Source organism: Staurois parvus, unplaced genomic scaffold (assembly GCF_062004578.1).
Source record: "Staurois parvus isolate SC_StPar_1 unplaced genomic scaffold, SC_StPar_1.0 ptg000009l, whole genome shotgun sequence".
Lineage (NCBI taxonomy): Eukaryota > Metazoa > Chordata > Amphibia > Anura > Ranidae > Staurois > Staurois parvus.
In genome coordinates, this window is record NW_028317805.1 from 1,739,708 (window position 1) to 1,761,772 (window position 22,065).

At 40.7% G+C, this 22,065-nt stretch overlaps 2 protein-coding genes across 2 annotated transcripts in view; one reads left to right on the forward strand and one right to left on the reverse strand.

Moving 5' to 3' along the window:
* Positions 1–22,065, forward strand: part of ABRAXAS2 (abraxas 2, BRISC complex subunit) — a 38,582-nt gene that overhangs the window by 12,558 nt on the left and 3,959 nt on the right. The window contains exons 2-8 of the mRNA XM_089669083.1: positions 10,628–10,718; positions 10,812–10,848; positions 13,501–13,567; positions 14,726–14,916; positions 16,952–17,071; positions 20,786–20,870; positions 20,960–21,074. Coding sequence (XP_089525209.1) covers positions 10,628–10,718; positions 10,812–10,848; positions 13,501–13,567; positions 14,726–14,916; positions 16,952–17,071; positions 20,786–20,870; positions 20,960–21,074 — 706 coding nt within the window. The remainder of the gene's footprint in view (positions 1–10,627; positions 10,719–10,811; positions 10,849–13,500; positions 13,568–14,725; positions 14,917–16,951; positions 17,072–20,785; positions 20,871–20,959; positions 21,075–22,065) is intronic.
* LOC149474219 (uncharacterized) lies at positions 180–4,040 on the reverse strand. The gene has a single exon (XM_089669070.1). The coding sequence runs from the start codon at positions 2,570–2,572 to the stop codon at positions 770–772; it is 1,803 nt and encodes a 600-aa protein (XP_089525196.1). The 5' UTR covers positions 2,573–4,040; the 3' UTR covers positions 180–769.

A 22,065-nucleotide genomic window follows, 5' to 3' on the forward strand; every position in this document is an offset into this window, starting at 1 on the left:
CTAAGGGTAAGAGAGAATATGAGCTTTACCTATCGGATTTAACTAAGAAAATAATTCTTTATACTACACACAAAATCTTTGAACACGGTGTTTTGCCTCAAAACAAAGTGTTTTTAACACTACTACAATCGCTCACTAATACACGGATTAGGCTTAATAAATATTACAGCAAAACATGATTTATTGAATAAGTTCTGTTAGTATAAAAACATAAGAATTGTCAGAATTGCAAATCATATTTAGATCGTATTATAGCAAGAATAAAGCATCAATACATCACCGGATATTGTAGCATCACCCACTGCCCAGTGACTGGGGGACTCCAACAGTCAGCAAAGGGGAATCCGGGAAATCACCGCAAGGCACGTCTGCCGCATCTTCAATGAGTCCCAAATTCCCCTAGAATCCCCCGTCTTTTATATACATAGTTTGGAATGTCTTTATCTACTGCCATGCGCAGTATCTCCTGGTTGTATAACGTCATGTATGATTCTGCGGAGTAGTTAGAGTCAACGCGTGATCGGCTGTGCCATCACGCGTAGTTACCTATTTTGATGGAATGCACATCTGGTGAATATCAGCCACATCTCTGGTTTCAACTGGTTTTAACTGGTTTAATGTACACTTCCAACATGTTATTTTGAACTCCAGTTACCCATCTAATGGTTATAATCGTTAGCATTATGACAGTTGAGTGTCAATCACTTCTCATCCATACACCCTATACGCTCATGTCACATATGTATCACAATCGGTCCTTGATTGAAACTCAAATGACATAAGTTGCCATAACCACCGTTGGTTTTTTGCAAAATAATTTGTAAGCTATGTAACAATTCCATAATGTCAATAATGCTATAAATATCATAATAACCAGTAGAGGGTGCGCTAGAAAATTCAAAACCTTAGTAGCTGAGGGAGAATAACCCAGAAATACATCCCACCAATGATGGGAGGTAGCGTTAGCTATGCTAGATCCTAGTTTTATCAGTCTTCCACTTGATATGGTCGTAGTCACCACATGTTGTGCAATTGTAGTGTTCAAATATTCAATATGTTGTTGAACTTCGATTGATTTATCCATTAATTGTTTCAAAATTGTTAAATTAAATTCCCAATTGGGAATTTCCAATGAATCACTTTTCCAATATTCCTGAACCGACTCATCCTTATCTCCTTGTAATATAAAAGTTTCATTATGCCACATTAAAGAAGATATATTAATGATACAACCTGAAAAGGGAACTTTCATTCCTCTGACTGCAGGAATGTCAGTTACCATACACACAGTTTGTGGCGCTATTTCTACCATCATTTCATAAGACATAGGTAGAATGGTCCATTTACATACATTTACAGTGTTCTGCAACAAACATGGCTCATATACAGAAGACTGCAACTTACATATTTTTCCCTCAAGAGTATTATCACAAAATGAAAGATCATGAGTTTTGTTATTATTGTCTACATGGGTGCCATAAAACTCTGGACTCCAATAATGCTGAGCACCAGGTGCACCAATAATCAATGGCATTACAACATATTTACACATTGTAGTAGTTTTAGTAACATTATACATTAATATTGTTCCAAGACAAGTAGTGTCATTGCAGATCATTTTCTGAGCTTCTAAATGTACCCACATGTTTACTGGGATACTTTTGTTAAATGCGGTCCTCCACACTAATTCATTTCCCGTCATTAACATAGCCTGCATATTCATTTTCTGTTGTTGCTCATATATGGTCTGCAATGTACATACCGTCCAATTAATAAACTTTGTAATGTTAGTATCAAAATCTGTTAAAAAATTATTTGAAGCATTTACTAAATGGAGCATCGCATCATCTATTCCGGCAGCTATACTAGCTGGACGGAATATAGTAGGCATCCATTTAGCTTGCATAGTTAGAGCATCATTAATCTTACTCCCAGCATTAGACATTCTATTTGCTAGTGTCTCAATATCAAACCCATTTAAGGTTCCTGTTAGGGAGCCGTAACCCCCAAGCAATGTATCATACCACGCTCTTTTTTTTCGTTTCATACAGTATTTTACAGTACTTGGGAATGTTATTTGAGCATGTATCACAGTTTTCTGTGCATGTTGACCCACTTTTTCACATGTAGAAGGCAATCTTTTAATATGTCCGGGGTCGATATGAGTAGTGTTTGAATTTACAAAGATTAAGTACTGACCCCACCATGATCTTCCTTGGATTTCACTGGCGTTGGTACAAGTCATAATGATTGTCTCATTAAGAGCAAACTGAAAGACAGCACTTGGTTTAGTCTTAGCGGTACAGTTTCTTGTTACGGACCTCCTATTTGCAGCTGACAAATAAATGAAGCTTGCTTCCTGTTGGCAACAGCAAAGGCTAACTTCAGAGATTACATTTATCACACCTTCATTTCCATGAACCGCATATGTTGGCTTGTAACCCTCTATTGGAGCTCCTGTCCATACAGTACCATTGAAGGTTATATTTAGAATGGGGCAGGGCTGATTAGCCGGGCATATAAAATCGTCTTGAGTTCTATTCGTACGCATGCTTTTCCAACCCCAGCTCATTCTGGCATTGCCGGTATCTGTTACTTTAACTCCCGGCGTCCACGCTCCGACCTCTAAGTCCACCAACCACACGATACCAAGGATTCCAAGACTGAAGATAAGTACATTGTTGTTCTGTGAAAGACAATACAGTATGAATCATTCCCGCAAGTAACATTTTTCTTGTGGGACATATTCCCACTTTTCTCTGCCTGGTTTCATGATCAGTAGGGTGCGGTCCTTACCTACAGCTATTACTTCTGCAGGTTCCGGGGGACCAGATGCCCCCTGTACCCAAATTTTAGCCCCCACATTAACTGTGTTAGTAGAGCCAAAGCCTTGGTCTTCTCTAACCGTTATCTTTGTGGAAGCTTCGCCTTCTTTGATGTTAGCGATATACAAAGGAATCAAAAGCAATTGAGCCACCCGGTCCTGGGCTGGCAAGATCATGGACTCCATACCAATAATATATTCTTTTATAGGAACTATCAGTACAGGGTATTTTTGTGGAGGTATTTTCCCAATTTTTAAGGTCACTTCAGTTTGTACACCTTCAGTCACCTTCCCCCCCAACCCTGATATTTTTACACTAGGGGTCCTTTGAATTTATTTAGATTACCATAAATTAGAGTAGCCTCTGCCCCCGTGTCTACTAATGCTAGCACTGTTTGTATATTACCCCCTTCCCAATGGATACTCACCTGTAAATATGGCCTATCATCTTTTTTTAATCCGTATGGGGGCTTGGCTGGCTACTCATGCCAAATTATCCTCTTGCGATCCTAACAGATCTTTGGGAGAAGCTGAGGCTGTCTGAATTTTTAAAGCTACCATGGTTGCTATTTCTTCCCAGGGATAGATTTTCTGAAACTGATCCCAATCAGGGAAATCTCCTATACCCCTTTTCCCCTTCTCCTGTTCCCTTTCTTGTTTCTTGTCTACATCCTTATGTTCTTTTAATCTTACTTCGGCACTCTTCTTATCAACCTTCCTTCCTGACAGCACTTTTTGCTTGTATAATTTCCACAATACTTGTGTATCTTTCCCATCAATGTGTTCTTTAGGAACTCCAGCTTTAAGTAAAGCCTGGAACATATCTTTCCAGGACAGGTGATTATCCACATTCCCCTTCTGTCAAAGGGGAGGTGAGTTATTGCTCTCTCTTATCTCTGGAGGAGGAAGATTTAACCCATTCTCCCATATCCTGAAATTCAGCTATCTTATCCACTATCTCTTCCCATCTACTGTTATTTAATGATATTAACAATGTCATGATTACATATTTATACATGATTACAGGTTTATACATTCCTAATTATCCTTTTTCGGGCAGCTAAGGTCATGGAAGTATCCAGATATCTATCTGTTTCATCCATAACCATTGCTACCTTCATAGCTTCCTCCTTACACCTCCTGTTTCTATGTTCTTTCTTCTAGTAACTGGTTCAGGGTCCAGGCAACCGGGTCCTCCTGGACAGTCATCCCAAGCATCATCTGATGAGGAATCCCATACATCAGCATCCCATTTACCTGGATCCCAATTAACTGTGGCTGCTGCTATTGCCTGCTGCACTTTCCCACGGTTCACCCTTCCCCTTCGTTTCCTATACTTATTTTGGGCCACTTTTACTGCTGCCATCTCAGCTATATTTTGATAATGTTCTAATTTATCTTTCAACAATTTTTGCCCACATTGCAGAAGAACAATTTTACCTTCTTGTTCTATGGTCTTCTGCTCTAGCTGATGGTAATCCTTCATTACCTGATGTAATTTCTTATGAATCTTCCTGTATGCAGTTAGCAAAATCCAACTGCGTCTGCCTAAAGCTACTGCATCACCTGCCTTGGCAGGGATCCCCTCAAGTACATTTACAACATCAAGGGGTTCGATACCTTTAAACTTACTATCCCACGATTCTGCCAACCCTGCACCTGACAATTCCTGTGCTAAAATATCATATGGAGTCTCGGTCCAGCCGGGAATCTCCACCTTATCAATCTTACCCTTCGCTTTTCGCTTAAACATATCTGGTTCTTTTCTAAAATGCCAGGTAGCTAAATCTCCGAAATTTGTTGGCAAAATGCCAAATGTCAATATTTTGCACAGAGGCCCCCTGGTACCTAGGGGTCAACGTGCAAAAATCAATTTTTCAAAATAAACTTCCTATTAGGAGATATCTCTACTTGGCATCCTGCCGACTACGCCAATTTATGTTTTGCCTCAAAACAAAGTGTTTTTAACACTACTACAATCGCTCACTAATACACGGATTAGGCTTAATAAATATTACAGCAAAACATGATTTATTGAATAAGTTCTGTTAGTATAAAAACATAAGAATTGTCAGAATTGCAAATCATATTTAGATCATATTATAGCAAGAATAAAGCATCAATACATCACCGGATATTGTAGCATCACCCACTGCCCAGTGACTGGGGGACTCCAACAGTCAGCAAAGGGGAATCCGGGAAATCACCGCAAGGCACGTCTGCCGCATCTTCAATGAGTCCCAAATTCCCCTAGAATCCCCCGTCTTTTATATACATAGTTTGGAATGTCTTTATCTACTGCCATGCGCAGTATCTCCTGGTTATATAATGTCATGTATGATTCTGCGGAGTAGTTAGAGTCAACGCGTGATCGGCTGTGCCATCACGCGTAGTTACCTATTTTGATGGAATGCACATCTGGTGAATATCAGCCACATCTCTGGTTTCAACTGGTTTTAACTGGTTTAATGTACACTTCCAACATGTTATTTTGAACTCCAGTTACCCATCTAATGGTTATAATCGTTAGCATTATGACAGTTGAGTGTCAATCACTTCTCATCCATACACCCTATACGCTCATGTCACATATGTATCACACACGGTAACAAAGCTAGTTGTTTACTTGCCTATCTAGCTTGACCAGATTCAGCTCCCACTTCCATTCCCCGTATCTATTTACCTACTGGTATGATTGGTACAGCTTCTCACAAAGTACTGGATGCTTTCCTGTCCTTTTATTCCTCACTATATAGGTCCAAGGCCCAATACATGGACCAGCACTTACTTGATTATATGGCTCAGATACCTCTCCCATCTTTGTCTACTAGTAAAAGGGAGGAGCTAGACGCCCCAATATCTGTAGAAGAGATTGACCTGGCCATCTCGCAGCTGCCTGCTCATAAGACCCATGGCTTCCCATCTGAATGATATGTTAAATTTAAGCATTTAATTAGCCCCTTTCTTCTCCAAACATTTACAGAAGCATTTGATGCAGAAGTGCTTCCTCCATCCATGGGGGAGGCATTAACTGTCCTTTTAAAGCCACGTAAGAATCCCCTTAAATGTGACTCCTATAGACCCATTTCCTTAATCAATGTAGATGTAAAGATTTTAGCCAAGGTCCTGGCAAATTGCCTGGGTGCGGTGGTTGCGAGACTGGTACAGGGAGACCAGGGAGGCTTTATTTCTGTTAAAATTAATATTTACATATTATTCCAGAATCTTTATTACCCTCATGATTGCCCTCCTTCTCATGTTATCATCTCCTTAGACACTTGTAAGGCCTTTGATAGGGTTAAATGGCCCTATCTTTTTCCATTATTGCAATAACATGGCTTGGCCCCCTTATAATTGCCTGGACCTGGATCCGCCTTCTATATACTGCCCCTACGGCCAGGAATAGGGTGAATTCTCGCATTACTAATGCCTTCCACATACATTGCGGTACCCGTCAAGGCTGCCCGTTGTCCCCCCTCCTATTTTCATTGGCTATAGAACTGCTCATTGTTCGTATCCACACCTCTCCCACCATTAAAGGCGTTTGTATTGATACGATCAAAGAACGTATATCTCTGTATGCGGATGGCACTTTGGTTTACCTTGCTGATCCATATGATTCTCTCTCCTCGTTATTGTAAGAAATTTTTATTTTTTGTGCTTACACTGGCTTCTGGGTGAATTGGGAGAAGTCCAGCCTTTTCCCCTTGAATCTAGCAGCTGTGTCAGTAATTCACCCTGACTCCAAACTACAAGTGCAGGGATGTTGAATTTCTATCGCCCGATGCCTGGGACATGCGGTTTCGGGCAAGAAGTTTCTTTTTTTTATACATTTTGCCCTGCAGCGGGCAAGCAGCAGGGTTTAGGGACTATGTTGGGCTCTTGTAAAAGCGATCCAAGCGGCTCCAGGGAAGGAGGAGCAGGGTGCGTCCCCTCTCGCTGCCTTCTGCAGGCTGTCCAGACGTCTGTGGAACCCCCCTTCCGCTTGGCAGAGGCACACTTCGGTCCAGTACCGCCTCCCCCATTGCCCCCCCGCTGCCCATTAGCGGAGAGCGCTGCCAGTCAGAGTCAGGTGTTCTTCACGTCCAGCAGCTCTCCATAAGAACGCAATCCAGGCCGGGTGGCCATACAGAGAACACCGCAGGGCAGTATTCCAACATGATAATGACCCCAAACACACCTCCAAGACGACCACTGTCTTGCTAAAGAAGCTGACGGTAAAGGTGATGGACTGGCCAAGCATGTCTCCAGACATAAACCCTATTGAGCATCTGTGGGACATCCTCAAACGGAAGGTGGAGGAGTGCAAGGTCTCTAACATCCACCAGCTCCGTGATGTCGTCATGGAGGAGTGGAAGAGGACTCCAGTGGTAACCTGTGAAGCTCTGGTGAACTCCATGCCCAAAAAGGTTAAGGCAGTGCTGGAAAATAATGGTGGCCACACAAAATATTGACACTTTGGGCCCAATTAGGACATTTTCAGAGAGTTCTTTGACATGAGGTGCCATGTTGAACTTCCAGTGAGCAGTATGAGAGAGTGAGAGCGATAACACCAAATTTAACACACCTGCTTCCCATTCACACCTGACACCTTGTAACACTATCAATCACATGACATCGGGGAGGGAAAATGGCTAATTGGGCCCAATTTGGACATTTTCACTTAGGGGTGTACTCACTTTTGTTGCCAGCGGTTAGACATTAATGGCTGTGTGTTGAGTTATTTTGAGGGGACAACAAATTTACACTGTTATACAAGCTGTACACTCACTACTTTACATTGTAGCAAAGTGTCATTTCTTCAGTGTTGTCACATGAAAAGATAGAATAAAATATTTACAAAAATGTGAGGGGTGGACTCCTGTGAGATACTGTATATCTTTAAAAAATAAAAAGTAGTGGATGTGTATAGATTGCTTTTTGGAGGGTAAGGATATTGTTTAGTGTCACTTTAAGGATTGCATGGGGTGACCATGTATAGGATTGTTCCTGCACGGAATAAGGATCTGGTTGTCGCATGTGTATTAGGGGCCACACTGTGACAACATGTAAATCTTGAAAAGGGGTCCATACTGGATTATGGAAAGAGTAAAAGCCACTAAATTCTGCTCTGGTAGGTTTGAGGCAGCATTCAGAAATAACTGACAGCATTTCAAGCGGCTTTCTGTCAGTTGTGTATGGAAAACATTCAACTAAAACCAGACATGTGGTGGCTGTCGGTTCTCTAAAAGGTTCAGATAAACATTTCTAAGAGGCGCTGTAATTTAAAAACGTGTTTGTGCAATCAAGTGAAGGGAGAACTTCAAACAAACTTAAAGTGCTCATAAACCCAGGACCCTGCATTCACTATATCTGGTCTCCCACAGTACACAGAACATGGAAGTGCAATTATTTTAGTAAATATAAACTGCTAAATACCTTTTTATATCAGCAGTTAGAGCATCTTGTGACTTCTATGAGTGTTCAGCAGAGCACTGGTTAAAGCTTGTAGGAGGAGTTTTCTTTCTGCTCTAGGAGGATGAAAAACCCCTGACCTCTGTTTGGACAGTGCTGATTGGCCCTGTGTTGATCACATGCACTCTCCCAAGAAAAAAAAAATAAACACCTCTCTAGCAATGAACACCAAACTGAGCATGTGCAGAGTGTCTGCACACAATACCTCTTATCAGGAGATAAGGGGGGGGGGCATTGGAAGAAGGGGAGGATCAGAGAAGTCAGGATCAAACTGCCTTTTTACACAATGCAGAGGATTAACCCCTTCGGTTCCACAGTGAGTATAACAAGCATGCTTTACTGCATATACAGACTGATTTTACTGTTGTGGGTTTAGTAACACTTTAATAGCGCTGGTGAGGCAGCTCTCACATGGCAAGGCTGCCCTCAGTGGGTACTCCAAATAGAGAAATATTTTTGTGCCAGACCAACATGGATGAGAATCCAAGATCAATTTTGTTGAAAAATTGGTCATACAGACAGCCAATGTATTTCAGTGGCCAAAGTAATCCCCTTCATCAGGACTACTAAAACAAATTAAACACATTCATTTTCATGGGAAATTGTCTAAACATGCACAGAATGCATATGAAAAAAAGTGTGTGTGTGAGATACAAGAGAGTCTTCCAGCACTGTTCCTAAACGATGGTTAATAGATCCGGATTCTAAAAACACAATAGCAGTGGGTAGTGTGTTTAAATTCATAAAATAGTCAAAGGGCTTTTATGTAGAAGAGATTCAGGTGATCGTTTGACTTCTGCCGGAATTTTTCCTAGGCTCTTCTGTCCCACCTACAGACCTGGGACTGGCATGGTGGGTGTCAGTGGCTAGAACAGAATACTGGCCCCAGTGTACAGGCAAAGCAATTTATCTTGAGTCCTGAGTTACATTCAGATCACGACACTGCACTGATGAAAGATAAGACACATTGAGCTTTTTTTTTTTTTTTCCTTTTTGGTGCAGCATGTTGCTAATCCAACTGCATTGCAAGTAAAATGTCATTTTGTGATATTGCATTAAAGTTGAAAAAAAATAACCTGTGTAATGCTCCATAATACCACCTCTCCCCTCCAGCGCACACCAATGTCCAGGGTATAACACAGTTTCTGAAGTAAACAATCTCTTGGATTGTAATTATTAGGGTTGCACCAATCCTGTGTTTTTGTTTTTTTTAAATCGACAAGTACAAGTACTGATTCTGGTTACCAATACCTATGTATATGTGATATGAACCCATACAAAATGAATGGGCTCAAATTGTCCTGCAAAGAATGATATGCCATTTTCACAAGAATGTGGTGCAAATCCTGTCCAACTCGCATGCGGTTTCCCTACCTGCTCCTGTGTGATCCCAGGCTGAAGTCACTATGACAAGCATGGTTTCACACTAGTGGGGGGAAACCACATATGATTTGGACTGGAATTGCACCACATTCCTGTTCAGATCACATGCAGTTCTTTGCAGTGCGATTTGAGCCCATTCGTTTTGTATGGGCTCAAATCGCACCACAAAGGTACCGGTATATGTTTCAGGTATCGGAGTATTTGCACTAGTGCTCGCGCAAATGCTTAGCATCGGTATCGGTGCAACCTTAGTAATTTTCCATCACTATCTGGAGCAGATATTTATTTATTTATTTCAGGTACTTATATAGCGCCATCAATTTACGCAGCGCTTTTACATACATATATATTGTACATTCACATCAGTCCCTAACCCTCAAGGGGTGTACAATCTAAGGTCCCTAACTCACATTCATACAATTTAGACAGGACCCAATTAACCTACCAGCATGTCTTTGGAGTGTGGAAGGAAACCGGAGTACCCTTAGGAAACCCACGCAAGCACAGGGAGAACATGCAAACTCCAGGCAGGTGGTGCCATGGCTGGGATTTGAACCAATGACCCTAGTACTGCCAGGCGGAAGTGCTAACCATTTAGCCACTGTGATGCCCATGATATATTGGTACTGTCCAAACAGCTAGTGTTTCCTTTTTTTATCTATATTTTGGAAGATAACACCTTAAATCTCTTTGCTGGTGGCAACCGTCTTCTGTATTTTAGTAACAATTTATACAAGATTCTGATTTATTTAATCAGGAGCCATTAGGATTGCAAGTTTTCTTCTTAGCAGCACCTTAGATTCCAGATCCTTTTTACTTTGTTAATGATGGATGGCCTACTAAAGGCAACATCCATGCTCAGTATTGGTTCCATTATAAACCAGCATCTGTATGTACTGTAATTCTATTTGTATCTTGATCGATTATAAAATGTTTCCTTTTTAATGTTCTGTACTTTATTTTCAGGAAGGTTTTCTGCTGGGCGAAGTCAGGCAAGAAGAGTCTTTCTCTATAAGTGATTCTCAGATTAGTAACACAGAACTACTGCAAGTTATAGGTGAGTCTAAATCGTCTTATCTTTACTATGTGTCTACTTGTCTGTTTGTTTCTTTTTTTTTATATAACCTGATTGTTTTGTTTTATCTTTCAGAGATCCATAAACATGAGCCATGTACAAAGTTATTCAGGTTGGCATTCCAATATATTTAACTCTTTACTATAATTTGTTTTTAATGACATGCAAAAGTATTGTTAATGAAAACAGACCTGCATTGCACAATTAAGTAGTTACAGGTATGTTAATAAGCTCTCTAAATCGGAATTTGTGGAACCTGCACTTGTTTAGTATCTTTTCTTCTAACCTCCTCGCCATTGTCTGCCTTTTTTCACTGGCTATCTGATTTTTCACAGGCTAACCAGATTGCATGAAGGGAGGGAAAAGGGTGCATTTCCCATTAAATTAATGGGAAAGGTCTTTTGGGCATTGTAGTTCTGGGTCCATGCCTACACCTCTAGGAACTGAACTCCCTGCAGGTGCTACAGGAACAAAAATTAATGCTGGGACATTTAAATTAAATTTGTTTATTGCCAGGACATATACTTTAAAGTGTGTGTGTGTTACACTTACCTTTAAATGAATTGCTGTTGCTGGTCTCCCATGTTCTTCCATTTGAATTAACCCCTGAAGGGTCTTTAAGCTGCCTTGGGGGTTTGTGCTAATGGCCTCAGTGCCACACGATGGGCTGGAGAATGCAGCAGCCATTAGATAGGATACATATAGGATTTTAAATGCAGAAGAGACTACATTAAAATTCCTTACCTGCCTGTACGCCCTGTGTGTACAGGTGATGTAATCTCGACCCAGCCAATGAAAATGGGCAAAGATCAGACCAGCTGATGGGGGGGGGCTCTGGGGACACTGCAGTGCTGGAGAGAGGGTGGTTAAAGTTCCACTATAAAGCCCTTATCCCTCACCCCTATGATGATAAGGATTGTGGGAAATGTAGTTTTTAATTAACTACATGATAATCCCACATACAAGCCCACCTTGGGGAAGCTCACTGAGGAGCAACGCACCCCTATCAGCAAGACAGAAGAGGAGCCACAGAGTACATACATGTGAGTAGCTGCGGTCATTAGTGATGAAATCTCATGAGACAGTGCATTGACTCTTCCTTGCATTTCCCTTTTGCTGATGTCCAGCTCTAGGTGTAGAGGATGAGTTCAAGTAGAACTTTAGGTAAAAAAGAAAAAGGCAAACAAATTGGATTTTTAATGTATAAGTGACTGCATTAAAGTTCCTTACCTGCCGGTACGTCCTGCATGTGCAGGTAACACCATCTAGACCCAACCAATGAAAGATCAGACTGGCCGGCGGGGATCTCTGGGATGCTGCAGTGCTAGAGACGGTGAGTATAATTCTGGGGAAGGCCACTGAGGAGCAACACGCTGCACTATCAAGAAGACAGAAGGGGTACCCCAAATACAAGGGCTTGAATCACTGTGGTCATTAATGATGAAATCTAACAGTCGTGACATGGCGCTCACATAAGTCTTCCTCTCTCCACTCCTTGGTTTAGGCAGTATCATTAAAGGGAACCAATTGTTTGGCAAAGTACAGGTTTACTTTAAAGTCCTAGCTTATTTATTTGTTCATTTTTTTTAAAGGAGAAAGAGTCAAGAATTTGTTTCTATGCAAAACATTTTTTCCTAACCTTTGCTATGAGATATTTAATTTCTCGGGTGTGGCCAAAGGAGATACATGAAGTTAGGGGTACCTCTCCAGCTGGAGTAGCGTGATAACACTTGTCTTTAGTAGAGTTTGGAAGGGATAGAACCCGGAGAACACAAATAAGAAAAATCTCTAGAGCAGGGATGTCCCTGCAATAAAAACCCAAAAGAGGATCTAACCCTTCACCACGCTGTTGAAAACATAACATAGTTTTTGCTGTAGATAGGCTTGAATTTAGAAGTATTTCACCTGTGATGCTAAGTAACGATTCACACAAAAATTGGCAGGATTTTTGTTTTATTTTATTTTTTTAAAGCGAGCAACATTGATTGCTTGGCACATACAGTATGTATAAGCTCTCTTACTCCCACCAACATCTTCATCCGGTTGTCTTCTGGGTTTGGGATCTTCAGCCAACTTGATTGACTGCACCGAGATAACGCCTGCGCATAGAGGTTCACAAGATCGCAAGTCTATCGCTAGACTTTCTCAATCTGTTTGGTTTGAATGACATGCAGCATCTTTGAATTCAAACATTTGTGGACATACTGTTAGTGAACAGTGTCATGGACCCACTCCCTGAGAGACAGTCACCATGGCACTCTGCACTCACACCAGCGCCGCACTCTGCATCATTCAGAACTAACCCAATGCTGGAGATAAGGCCATAGCAAGTCAAATGACCAGCCTAAGGACATCTGGGGAAGGTTAGAATGAAGCAAACTAAAGGATAACATGCTCCAGAGGGAACTTTTAAGGAGAGGGAGATTGAGCCTGAAGTTGGGGAAATTGTGCTTATGTGCATTTTCCCTGTTGCTATCCCTTGTCCCTGCAACCAAATAATATGAATGGGTCATTTAATGAACTAATAACAAAATAGTTGTAATAACTCGGTCAGAGTAATATAAGGCTCAGACTGAGAAATGGACGTGGTGCTTTACAGTGACAACTCACCTGGACATGAAATGCTACATGCAGGCTGTGTTGTACAAGGATCCCAACAGTTATTGTATAGTATAGGTTGTAATTATTTTTTTCATCCAATTTGTGATATTTTAGATAACACTTCATCTGAGTGTGATTATAACTTTGTTTTTAATTCTGACAGTTACTATGATTACGCTGGCACTGTCAACGAGGAAAGGCTTGATCAGATTCTCAAAGACAGACGGAAAGTATGATCATTGTTCCAGTATGGCGTTCTTGAAAATATGTTTGCTTTATATCTCTGTAATCAATAATGACTGGCTTTATCACTGACTGTTTACACCGGTGATCAGTGATTTGGTGATCAAAAATAAATAAATAGAATGTTCTGTTATACCATGAGGCAACAGATTTTGTAACCAGTTATACTATTTGGTACCTAGCAGTTTCTAATGTGCAGCCATGTGCTTTTTTCATGGCTGTCATTCTTATGTTTATGGCTTCACTGCTTAAAGCTGAACTGCAGACAGACCGCGAAATGCATATATGGATGCTGTTTTACCTACCAAAGGATTTGTGATTGTGTTCATCCATTATTGAGATTAACACAGCCCCTTCACACAGTACATCCACCATGTACAGTCAAGAAGTACTGTGGTGTCTCCTTTCCCACCTTAGTTTTCTGAATAGATTTTGAAAGCAGCAGCAAACTGATGAAGTCACTCTCTGCTCACTCCTATCAGTATGATACATGTTTAACACATTTTGCATGCAGCACACATAGTTGTCTCTCATTTAAATTATATATGTAATTATGTTAGTACTGAATATATATCTACATTAATTTGTGTCTTTTATATCTTCCCGGGGTTCAGCTTTAATTTGTTACTAATTTAACAAGTATGCAGGTTAAAACGTCTGTCTTTATTGGCCTTGTGTTTACTTCAGGTCAGTGACTGCTGAATAGCCATGAGCTGAACATGACAGGAAGAACTAGCAAAAAAAGACAGTAGTGACATTTTTAACTGATTGCTTTGTCGTAGTAAACTGTGCAAATAAATCCAGAGTAAACAACCGAACTTTACATTTTAAGGGGCATATTTACAGAAACTGGGATGGTGACATTCACTATTCATAGTTGGAGATTGTCTGCTGTATGTGTTTTAAATGACAGCGATTGACTCACTACCAGTGAATATTTGGTGAGTCACAACCGCTGCCTTATAAATATGCCCATAAATGCAGGTCCACTTTTAAATACTGTGATTTGATTTGAGTGTCACATCAGTCTGTCATAACTGTGATTTGATTGTTTCTGATCTGTCATTTTGTCCACTGAGAACACACCTTGATACATTGTGACACATTGTAAAACCCAGTTTGTCTTAATCTGGTGTGTTGTGTAGAACGTGATTGGCTGGTACAAGTTTAGAAGAAACACGCAGCAACAAATGTCATACAGAGAACAGATTTTGCACAAACAGCTGACTCGTATCCTCGGAGTACCTGACCTCGTCTTCCTTCTCATCGGCTTTATCTCAACTGCCAACACTTCCACTCATGCCTTGGAATATGTGCTTTTCAGACCTAATCGCAGGTAGGTTCACTGTGAATTCAGAAATAAACCCATCAATTTAATGGTCTGCCAAAACAGTTATATTCAAGGCATCACATGAGTGATAACTCTCACATCTGCTTCTGCCAAACTATTAAACCATCAAATGGCTGTTGTTGTAACTGATCATATGTGCAGCACCATGGCAACTGCAGATCAAACGGAGGCTAGTATGTCAGCTTCTTTGGCTGCAAAGGATAGGAGGGTTTAGTTTTGCTTTAATGATTGTCAGTGATAATTACAGAAGTTGACCACAACAGAAAGTACAGGACCCTCATTCATTGATCAGGAGGTCATAATAGGAGGGAATTGTGCAAGTATTTCTTATAATAATCTTGCTGTTATTCAGCACTCAATTTAAAACGAAACTTCGCCCTGAAATTAAAATTTGGAAACAGGAAGGATTATTATTGCAGAAGAGACATACCATGTCTCTTCTGCAATAAAGGCTTCCCACCTTCCTCCTTGCAAGATGCTTTAGAATGTATGCTGATCTGTGCTTGCTCCACAATGCACATGTTTTTGTTTAAGTTTGATGTTTCATTTATTGTGGTATAAAATAATCTATTAATAGTTGCTTGATCATAAAGTGAAAATGATGTCATGTGAGTGTTTGGAGAGCTTTTCAATTCCGTCACTAAGGCCTTGTACAGTAATTATTAAAGGATAAGTTCACCTTTCGTAACATGTTACACCCATACTTATTCGGCTTGAAGTTCTCAATGAAGTATGGGCTGACAGTTCACATTGACAGTCTGCAGGAGTCCTGCATGGCACCAGCAATCTGCTGATTGCTGGTGCAAAGCTTTCCAGGCTCCTAAAGAAAAAAATAGTAAATTTACATTTTTTTAACCTGCAAAAGATGTGCATTTATTTTTTTTTTTGAAAATGTGAACTTATCCTTTACAGTAGAACAGTACCCAGGCTGTGAACATTTTATTATTGACATATCCTTAACAAGTATTAAATGAAGGTAATACAAGCCCTAACTGATCTCTGTAGCTGCAGGCACTCTGGAACAATTCTTCAATTTCACAATAGAAACGGTGAAGTCCATCAAGTCATACTGTTAGCAGCTTAGCCTCTCTTGCTCCCCCAAACCAGCAGTGACCTCAGCAGCCTTCTAATTTTTAATGTAAATACGAAAGAAGCTATGAAGAGAGGGGAAGACAGGCTATTGAGAAAAAGATTTAGATAACGTCACGGCGTCTCCTGTGATCTTAAAGGATCAGTTGCTTCTAGTGCCTTGCAGATACAGGTTAATTCGCTTATTGCCTTTCAAGAATATGTAAATATTTAAATGTATATAGCCTGCCCAAAGTTCTTTTCTACCCTTTTTCTGGTTACCACTCTAGAGCTAGATAAATAGACCTCACCTCCAGTAGCCCAATTAGGCACCCGAGCAGGCCGAAGGGTGTCAGGCAGAAACTGCTCTCTCACCAGACTGCTCTATGTGACATAAAATAGTTTGGAATGCCTGAATTGAATGTCCCTGTGCCCTTGAATCTCTTATGAGATACCCTTTTTAAAATTTTCATATAAATGAATACAGATCACACTGTAGAGCAGAAGTACACTTCCAGGGCTTGTTTGTGCAAGGCTAATCATAAAAGATCTGTTGTGTAAGGTTAGCAAGAGTCCACATTATAGCTAGCTCAGTTTCCTGCCATCTGTGGTCCAGAATATTGCATCTTTAAAAGTTATGGAAGTGCTTTATCATGGTCCATTATACAGCACTCTGAAGCAAACAGACAAGTCCAACCTTCATTACTGTAGTTATGGCTTACGTCGTGTCTCAGTTTTCCTTTTATATGTGCTTCTGATAGATTGCCAAGGCCTATATGGCCGCTTCCCAACCTTAAATGAACACAGAGAAGGAAATAACTCAGAAAATAGAGTAGTCTATGTGGAATGCTTTGAAATTGAGATGTTAAATATATTCTTTATTAATGCTCATCGTTCTCTAATCCAGCCTCACTCTATGGTTTAAAAGTCATTTGTCTTCTTTATTATCCAGGTATAACCAGAGAGTGTCTCTTACAATTCCAAACCTGGGCACAACCAGTCAGCAGGAATATAAAGTGACGTCAGTGCCAAACACATCTCAGAACTATGCCAAAGTGATCAAAGAGCATGGGTTAGTATGTTCATCATGTGTAACTGCACTTGTTTATTATAATATAAAGGGTGTTATTGCAGACTGCATTTTGAGAATGTAATTGCTCTAGCTGTTATGCTGACCTACTCTCTTCAGTACTTTGAGTCACTGACTGACAGAGTGCTTAATTGTTCTCAGTCAGTGTTTGAAAAAGAGTTTCTCAAGGGAACAATTTTAAAAAAGCTATATTTTTCAAAGTCCCAATATGTATATAATAACAGTATGCTCTTTTAAATGGTTTTTAATTAATATAAGTAAAATATCTGGTGATTCTTCCATTTTTCTGCTTATGGCCTTAAGTCTAGGTCCGGCCCAACAGAGCTAAACAGCTGCTATTGAATTGGCCGATCTCCCCAGTTTTGAAAGAACTGTACAGTGATACCTCGGTTTACGAATTTAATGCGTTCTCCGGGACGTTTCGTACTGTGAAAAATTCTTAAACCGAAACGCGGTTTCTCATAGGAATGAGTTAAAAACCAATTAATCCGTTCTGGAGGTAAAAAAAAGTAAAGAAAAAAAAAAGTCTTTTATCTGCTCAAAGCTCTTTATAAAGTGCACTTTAAAGTCATAAATACTGTACAGGGACATGTTAAAACATTTCCTAATGGCTCCAAAACTCGATGAAAAAAATGCTCCAACACCTCCACACTCGACGTCATGTGCTACCCACAGACTCCAGCATGCACGGGGCTGGTGCTATAAACCTCCCAGGCGCAATGCATCCTGCGGAAACGTGCTTCGTATTGCGAAAAAAAATTCTTATACCGAGGCATTATTTTCAATGGATTTTCATTTGTAAACCAAAAATTGTTAACCGAGAGGTGTTCGTAAACCGAGGTACCATTGTATACTTGGAATGCTTCCTCCATTGCACATGTGCTGGATTTGTCAGACTCATCGGGGTTGATTTACTAAAATTGGAGAGTGCAAAATGTGGTGCAGCTCTGCATGGTAGCCAGTCGGCTTTTGCAGTTTGTTAAGCTTTGACAAAAATAACTGGAAGCTGATTGGTTTCTGTGCAGAGCTGCACCAGATTTTGCACTCTCCAGTTTTAGTAAATCAACCCCATTGTCTCAGAGCTCCGGCGCTGCTCAGTATTGATGGGCATTGCATCTCCTCCTCTTCCTCTCTTCCATGCTGACTTAAGTAAGCTCTATCACTCACCAGGAGCAGGATCAGGGCAGAGGATTAGCAGACATATGATATGATTAAATGCCAGTCTATTAAATCTTAACATCAGAACGTTGCAAACCATTGCTATGGGAATCGTCTGGACAGCTGGTAACAAGTAATAAGTCACAAGATCCTGCTGCAGGGGCTGATCTATTTTAAAAAAATTGTAATCACAGTGCAGACCTAGACAGGCGCCAGGATTTACATGACTGTTTATTATCTGAGCCAGTATTTCAGTCCAGGAGTAGATGATGACTCTGGACCATGCGTGAATAAAGATGGTGCTATCCATCTAGATAGAACAACAAGTGACGGCTTTGTCAGTGTGAACACTGTGATCCCTCTGAGACATAATAAATACCTGTAAGTGTGGCACTTACAGATTATATGTATACATGTGAAAAGTATATATAATGACAGGTACACTTTAAGGTCCGATTCACTTTTGCGAATAGGGCCCATTTGCAGTTACATGTGTGGGTTCCCTGTGACTAGTTGCGGGCGGTAAGTCCCTTTGGAAAACCATGAGAGGCTAACAGCTTCTGCAAATACCTGTGGCTGCTCACAAGTAATTACAGTCAGGTCCATAAATATTGGGACATCGGCACAATTCTAACATTTTTGGCTCTATATGCCACCACAATGGATTTGAAATAAAACGAACAAGATGTGCTTTAACTGCAGACTGTCAGCTTTAATTTGAGGGTATTTACATCCAAATCAGGTGAACGGTGTAGGAATTACAACTGTTTGCATATGTGCCTGCCACTTGTTAAGGGACCAAAAGTAATGGGACAATTGGCTTCTCAGCTGTTCCATGGCCAGGTGTGTGTTATTCCCTCATTATCCCAATTACAATGAGCAGATAAAAGGTCCAGAGTTCATTTCAAGTGTGCTATTTGCAATTGGAATCTGTTGCTGTCAACTCTCAAGATGAGATCCAAAGAGCTGTCACTATCAGTGAAGCAAGCCATCATTAGGCTGAAAACACAAAACAAATCCATCAGAGAGATAGCAAAAACATTAGGCGTGGCCAAAACAACTGTTTGGAACATTCTTAAAAAGAAGGAACGCACCGGTGAGCTCAGCAACACCAAAAGACCCGGAAGACCACGGAAAACAACTGTGGTGGATGACCGAAGAATTCTTTCCCTGGTGAAGAAAACACCCTTCACAACAGTTGGCCAGATCAAGAACACTCTCCAGGAGGTAGGTGTATGTGTGTCAAAGTCAACAATCAAGAGAAGTCTTCACCAGAGTGAATACAGAGGGTTCACCACAAGATGTAAACCATTGGTGAGCCTCAAAAACAGGAAGGCCAGATTAGAGTTTGCCAAACGACATCTAAAAAAGCCTTCACAGTTCTGGAACAACATCCTATGGACAGAGGAGACCAAGATCAACTTGTACCAGAGTGATGGGAAGAGAAGAGTATGGAGAAGGAAAGGAACTGCTCATGATTCTAAGCATACCACCTCATCAGTGAAGCATGGTGGTGGTAGTGTCATGGTGTGGGCATATATGGCTGCCAATGGAACTGGTTCTCTTGTATTTATTGATGATGTGGCTGCTGACAAAAGCAGCAGGATGGATTCTGAAGTGTTTCGGGCAATATTATCTGCTCATATTCAGCCAAATGCTTCACAACTCATTGGACGCCGCTTCACAGTGCAGATGGACAATGACCCAAAGCATACTGCAAAAGCAACCAAAGAGTTTTTTAAGGGAAAGAAGTGGAATGTTATGCAATGGCCAAGTCAGTCACCTGACCTGAATCCGATTGAGCATGCATTTTACTTGCTGAAGACAAAACTGAAGGGAAAATGCCCCAAGAACAAGCAGGAACTGAAGACAGTTGCAGTAGAGGCCTGGCAGAGCATCACCAGGGATGAAACCCAGCGTCTGGTGATGTCTATGCGTTCCAGACTTCAGGCTGTAATTGACTGCAAAGGATTTGCAACCAAGTATTAAAAAGTGAAAGTTTGATTTATGAATATTATTCTGTCCCATTACTTTTGGTCCCTTAACAAGTGGGAGGCACATATGCAAACTGTTGTGATTCCTACACTGTTCACCTGATTTGGATGTAAATACCCTCAAATTAAAGCTGACAGTCTGCAGTTAAAGCACATCTTGTTTGTTTCTTTTTAAATCCATTGTGGTGGTGTATAGAGCCAAAAATGTTAGAATTGTGTCGATGTCCCAATATTTATGGACCTGACTGTACGTAAGCAGCGATTGCCAGCGGTTGATCAGCGCTGGACACAGACCGTCTTCTTCCTGGAGCGATAATTTGCAAAAAGGTAGGTGTAGACCGTACATATTTTTCATACAGGTAAATCAGCATGGCTGTTGGGGGAGGGGGAAGGGGGAAGCATTTTTCAGACTAGTTAGATTTTGCCTGAAATTCTACTTTGTTATTTAGCATTTTATTTTTATTTAGCAGTGCTAAATTTCATATGTGTGGATGAGCTGTCATTTTCAAAGTAACTTCTCATTTTATTTATTTTTTTGTTTCAGTACCAATTTTTTTGATAAAGATGGTGTGATGAAGGACATCCGATTAATTTATCAGGTTTATAACGCTTTGCAGGAAAAGGTGCAGGTAAGCATCTCTCATTGTGGTGCAAAGTTTTGTGTTAGGAAATGTATGAATGTGCCACTCATTGCCTCTCATGTCTTGTCACTGGCTAGGCTGTGTGTGAGGAGGTGGAGAAAAGTGAGAGGATTGTTGAATCCCATCAACTAGAAGTAAATGAGCTGCGAGCGCAAATCGCCAAGAGGAAAGCAGAAAAGCAGCGTAAAGAAAGTAAGTCTGGGAACCTGATTGGGGGACTATTGCTTCCCTTTCAAGCAGAGATGTACCGTCATAGAGACCTCGGAATATTATGGGGCATGTTAGACAATACATGGCTATAGCTATTGGGCAAAGAGTAATCTGCTAAGAAAAGTAGATTTTTATAAAGATGTTTTTTTCACGTTTTTCGTATAACATGTTACAATCAATTGACATAGCAACCGCCATGTCAAAATATGGGGAAAAGGAATCAAAGTTTGGCTGTGCAGAACCATAATAGTTATATTGTAAAAACAAACAGTCCTACGTGCTACCCTTTGTACCCTGATGCTTGAACACTTCAGCTACCCTTCAAAAAAAAAATGTAAGCAAACTTTGTCGTTCATTGATTCACAGGGATCTGTGAATCAATGATGCAACCATGTGAGCAGAGTTTTCTTTAATTGTGGCAGCGAGCTCGGGGAGAAGATCCCCGGGGCTTGCTGCCATAAGGAGGGGGGAGGGAGGGTTAGAGGGGTATGGTGCAGAACATGTTATACCCTTAAAAAGCCCGGGAAAGCATGTCAAGGTTTTTTTTGGGGCATATTGTAACCGGGCTTTTTTGTGGCATTGGCCCAGTAAAGGCTTCTTTCTGGCAGCTTGACCATGCAGCTCATTTTTGTTCAAGTATCGTCATATTGTGCTCCTTGAAACAATCACTCTGTCTTTTTCCATAGTAGTCTGTATTTCTCCTGAGGTTACCTGTGGGGTTTTTTTTGTATCCCAAACAATTCTTAGTATCAAGATCCCAGAACTTTCCACTTCTTAATAAGTGATTAAGAACTGATTGGCATATTCAAGGCTTTGAATATCTTTTTATAGCCTTTTCCAGCTTTATAAAGGTCCTTTTCCTTGCTACGCAGGTCTTTTCTGCACCCCATGGCTCAGTGTTTAGCCTGCTCAATGCATCCATGTAAGACCTAACAAACTTAATGAGTATTTATACACAGACACTAATTACAAT

Excerpts from the sequence above, each read along its gene's own strand:
- LOC149474219 (XM_089669070.1), bottom strand. The coding sequence starts at position 2,572 with ATGAGCTGGGGTTGGAAAAGCATGCGTACGAATAGAACTCAAGACGAT.